This window comes from Olea europaea, unplaced genomic scaffold (genome assembly GCF_002742605.1).
Source record: "Olea europaea var. sylvestris unplaced genomic scaffold, O_europaea_v1 scaffold3529, whole genome shotgun sequence".
Classification (NCBI taxonomy): domain Eukaryota; kingdom Viridiplantae; phylum Streptophyta; class Magnoliopsida; order Lamiales; family Oleaceae; genus Olea; species Olea europaea.
In genome coordinates, this window is record NW_019254435.1 from 1 (window position 1) to 4,770 (window position 4,770).

Genomic DNA, 4,770 nt, shown 5'->3' on the forward strand with positions numbered 1-4,770 from the left:
CTAAACGGGGGCTAGGTATCACGGTAAAACTATGTGAATATGTTAAATCATATGCTATTTTCAAAAGGTAGATACATAACTATCTGACATATAATATTACGAAAGGTCCGACATTTGAAGAATAAATCTATATAGGATCCTAAGAGTTAAATTTTGTTTACAAAAGGCAAAGCTCGCCATTAAAACAGTGACCTAGTTAGAGCTATTAGAACTCTAGAGGCATCGATGCATGGGGAAAATTCTCACCTACCAATAGTATGGTATGCCCATTGTCCTTGAAGTATCGCATTTTGCAATTCTGTATTGAACGTGAAAGTCTCCAAGCTTCATCTTTACTGGGAAGCATGTTATCCTTGCCACTGATATGCATGAATCGTCATTCCCACAATGTTAGGAATAAAACCAATCTATTTGTGACTCTCAAGTGCTTCAAGTCAACCACAGAAAGATGGGGGAAAAATATATATGTGTGTGTGTGTGTGTGTGTGTGTGTGTGTGTGCATGCTTACACTAGACTAAAGGCAATGAACATGGTAAAATATGACTTATATCATCATCTAGGGATGTAAAATATGGTTTTCCCAGTAAGCATAAAAAGAATATTTATACTCTATATGAAACTCCAACGGCCTTGATGATAACAATCTCCATATATGCCATGTCTATGTCAACATTGGGAAATAACTAACAAAAATGTGCACATTTATATAGGGTATATTTTTCTCTAAATACAATGGCTTAAATGACATGAGATTAGATGTTACCAAATGCATCATTACAATTCCTCTTAGTGACAGTGAGCATTTCTTCCACGAATAAAAAAAGAAACTTTGTTGTCAATTGATCTCTACTTCTCTCCACGACTACATAAAATTATCATCTATCTTTTACGTTGTCATTGTTGAATAATCTTTATCAAATAAACAGGACATGATTAGACTGCCCAGGTTATAAACTATTTGGGAGGCAAAGATAGTATGTTAAGTTCCAACACTCCCCTGGCATTACAAAGAAAAGCATTGAAAGTATTCTATATGTGTCAGAAACGAGGAGAGACCTAGCAAGAACGAGTACTTCAGCTTTAATGGCATGAAGACGAGAATTAGCATATGCCGCAGCAGACTTGAGCAGCTTGAGTTTCCAAAGAAGAGTTTTCTTAGGTATGATATCAGACAACCCCTAAACATTTCAAATAAAGAATGAGTACTTCAACTGTGCAAATATTGAACCACACAATATTTTTAAACCACAAATGATGTAAGAGAAATTATAGCAAGCTTTTTTCATCTAAATGGTTAAGAGTAAATGCTGCAATGGTCAGGATGTCTATGGGACAGGTCATTATATGCTAAAATCTCCATTTCTTTCTCTTTCTTCAACAACTCTCTTATATCAATTATAATGTTACTCCAAGTAGATACCGCAGAATAGATGGTCAATATAGTTCATCAGGTAATAGCAGTCTAGGCTCGGGAAACAAAAGGAACACATAATTTTACGTAAAAGCCTAAACGGGTACAAACATTCTCAGCTATAACTCTCTTTTTTCTCCTTTAGTATTAGTATCAGTAATATTTATCTCTCCATTCATGTCATTTTTCCTAAACTTCACATAACGTACTGGAATATAAGTGGATGAAGGGTATACACCACACATTGAGAAATTAAGCATTCTACCGTAAACGGATGTTTTTTGTTCAAAATACAAAAATCAAGAAAATCTAACAGTGTAAGAATATCCTTACAGAAAGACGTGGTAGCAGACCAGTAAGGTTCCCAGATAACTGCTCAAAATATTTCGTGGGAGGCAGCATTGAGTCAATATTAGCTGTTGCCATCTTCACTGGATCACCTGGTGTAAATAAGTACAATGATTCTATTAAGTAGTTCCACATGTAGAAGAAGGAAAAAAACTAAGATTGCCAAAGTTATACAGATTGTTACGATGACTTAGTACGGGGTGTAAATAAATTGAAGCAGCAAAAATATAGAATGCATAAAAAATAAGTGAAAAATACAACATAGAGCTCCAACATGTTGGTTGCAGATAATGACAATAACATAAAGGTGATTAGAGAAAAAAGAGAAACGTTTCGACCAATCAGCTCCATTATCGCAACCCATAAATCATCTAAAAATACGGTACACGTTGAAAACATAGAATCTACAGCTTAAATAGAAGCCAGTTTTCAAACCTCCAGTAAATCATCTAAGACTCACTTATTACCAATATAGCGCTAACACAACTCTGTTAAGCATAAAGGAAGGCATTAGATGCAAAGGCTGTTAATGAAGAAATTTTTAAGGGGCAAAAAGTAATCTTGACTAGTATCAGAAAAATGATAAGGGAAAAACATAAGGAGAAAAGCATCATGGTTCCTGCATTGGGAACTTTTCCTTACTACAGAAGAAAGCAAGCAGGGATTGATAATTCTTTCGCTTTAGATTTATAGTAAGAAAAAGTAGTCATTTCTTTTGAAGGCAGTGTACTTCAGGAATTATGTCTAATTTAGTAGTAACAATTTCAGCAAGGGCAAACATCCTGGGAGCAGAGATTAGTTGTTAGGCACCATAAATGACCTTAGATGGCGATAAGCACGTGTAATTCCTTCACCACTTTTTTTTCTATTGTATAAGCAAATTATGTATTTCAATGTTTAGATTGTCTACAATCACTAAGTTATGGGGATTAACATAGCAACTAATGCTAGTGGCGTGACATATCTTCCAGTTGAACACCTAAATTTTAATCAAAGACTAATAATCAATAGTGCAGATCACAATCTTTTGCAAGTTCTCAAAAATAATTATACTCGAGAATGTAAGAATGAGAAGTTGCAGGAAAGAACCAAGTGAGAAAGTCAAATTTGCTGAACTTCATAGGCAATAACAATCATTATGGTTTAGAATAGAGAATAAAGAAAAATGTCCAAATTATCAAGGCATCATTAAGATTTAAAGTAGCAGAAAGTATACCCATAACAAAGCTTAGAAGATACGGAACGGTGGTATGGAGTTCATTAGGCAAGGCCTCCAACAGAGGCAGCAAAGGTTGCAGTTGTGACCTGCCAAACGAAGTTGCTGAAAGGAGCGTACAATCAGTTAACATCCCCACATACCGATCAGAGGCATCTCTGCAAAAGACTCCTCGAGAGATTATACAGATTATAGTTTGAAAAGCACACCTGGATTAGCTAATATCACCACAAGGTCAATATTAGGATTACGAGCTGCAACTGCAAGTGCTAAGCATCCACCGAGTGAGTCTCCCACGATATAAATGGGTCTCTTTGGGGCTGAAGAATGCTCGGACCTCAGAGTCTTTTCGACCCATTCTACCAAGACTGAAGTAAACACAGACTATCATTCAATTAGTCCATATATTGTGAAAGTTATAGTGCTGGTTAAATGTGTAGCAAAATATGCAAAGACAGACAAGAATGAATAAATGATTGCATTCGGTATCCTTTTTTTTTTTTTTGGTGTAACTTCCTTTTAGATTAAGCTCTTGGGCTGAATAAAGAAACATAATTTTTTTTTAAGCAATCAAAAGGAAGACCTTCAAACGGTGTTCGATCCTGCACAGGAACATGCATGCACCGAACTTGAAAGACCCTGAGACCAGAGAAGAATAATAAGCTAAATAAGTACAAACAATATAATAATAATCAGAGTTGACACTAAAACATGGTATCTAGCTCAATGTATACTGATTATAATTTAAGCCAATCAGCATAAGCTTCACGATTTAAAGAAACCACAATTAGCTTCTCTGTCGAGGCAAAAGAATTACTCCTAAGAAATTTGTCGACTTTCAATTTTTTCACTAACAGCCAAGCCAGAGAACTCAAAATTAAGGACTCCATACCTTTCATAGTGTTAAGGAAAAAACTGGGTTATGGTTCGTATGATCTCAGCAAAGAGATATCCGGGACTTACTTGCCAAGAGACTTGTGATGCAGAATGAGACCAAGTCCAAGACCATCCATTCCTGCACAAGAAGTACAAAATTGAATTAAAACTTAAAAAATGTAAAACTTCTATGCAAAAATGATTGTGCTTGGAATTATTGGAATAATTTCTTATGTCGAATAAACAAGTTCATCCATCTTCTCAAGCTAATTTACTAATCGATAACTTTCATATTTAGCATCAAATAATTACCGGGCAAGAACAGAAGAATTGGCGAATCCTTTAAGGGCGGACCACAAGATATTGGGGTGAACCATCTCGGCGGCCCCCCGTCCGGCTTAATAATCTCTTTGGCTGATTCAAGATAATCCTTCACACTCTGAGTTCCATATCCATCATCCCATAAAGGCTCCAACTTTTCGTCGTCTGAAACTTTTTCCCTCTTCTTTTCCTCCACATTTGAACCCCTGTGATCATGCCCCACCTCAACTGAAAGCCTATCCGTCTCCTCCTTTTCCTTCACAACAGAAGATGATACTCCATCAACAATCCTATTCACTTTAACAGATTCTACAGATAATGCAGCAGCAGCCGAATCCCCACTAGCTGAACACTGAATTTGAGATCTAGAATGACGTTTCTTGTTCAAATTCAAAGCAAAAGAAGGTGTTGCCCAGAAACTTTTCACAATTGAAGCCATCGAAATTGTACCCTGATGGCTTCAAACTTTCAATAATTATATATATGCCAACAGAAATTGCTTCACGCCGCGAAAAGCGTGGAGCAGGAAGAACAAAAATCTTGTACCAGAAGAGCAGCCCACATGAATAATCACTACCGTAAGCAGGAAAAAAAAAA

The 4,770-nt window shown here is 36.2% G+C and overlaps 1 protein-coding gene across 2 annotated transcripts; it reads right to left on the reverse strand.

Annotated features, from left to right (window-relative positions):
- Positions 1 to 190: 190 nt before the first annotated feature.
- LOC111386371 (acyltransferase-like protein At1g54570, chloroplastic) lies at positions 191 to 4,764 on the reverse strand. Of its 2 annotated transcripts, XM_023010825.1 has the most exons (8): positions 4,165 to 4,764; positions 3,940 to 3,991; positions 3,560 to 3,615; positions 3,186 to 3,344; positions 2,977 to 3,081; positions 1,746 to 1,852; positions 1,058 to 1,179; positions 191 to 359 (listed from the first exon to the last, which is right to left on the reverse strand). In XM_023010825.1, the coding sequence occupies exons 1-8, from the start codon at positions 4,610 to 4,612 to the stop codon at positions 206 to 208; spliced, it is 1,203 nt and encodes a 400-aa protein (XP_022866593.1). In that variant the 5' UTR covers positions 4,613 to 4,764; the 3' UTR covers positions 191 to 205. The 2 variants fall into 2 exon arrangements, with proteins under 2 accessions (XP_022866593.1, XP_022866594.1); XM_023010826.1 differs by lacking the exon at positions 1,058 to 1,179 and having other exon boundaries at positions 244 to 359.
- Between the last annotated feature and the right edge of the window lie 6 nt (positions 4,765 to 4,770).

What these genes read in the sequence shown, in the direction of transcription:
- LOC111386371 (XM_023010825.1), bottom strand. Translation starts at nt 4,612, where the DNA reads ATGGCTTCAATTGTGAAAAGTTTCTGGGCAACACCTTCTTTTGCTTTG. An exon ending in GGTGATATTAGCTAATCCAG is followed by an intron (nt 3,082 to 3,185) that starts GTGTGCTTTTCA and finishes CGCTCCTTTCAG; the next exon opens with CAACTTCGTTTGGCAGGTCA. An exon ending in GTCTGCTACCACGTCTTTCT is followed by an intron (nt 1,180 to 1,745) that starts GTAAGGATATTC and finishes TGAAATGTTTAG; the next exon opens with GGGTTGTCTGATATCATACC.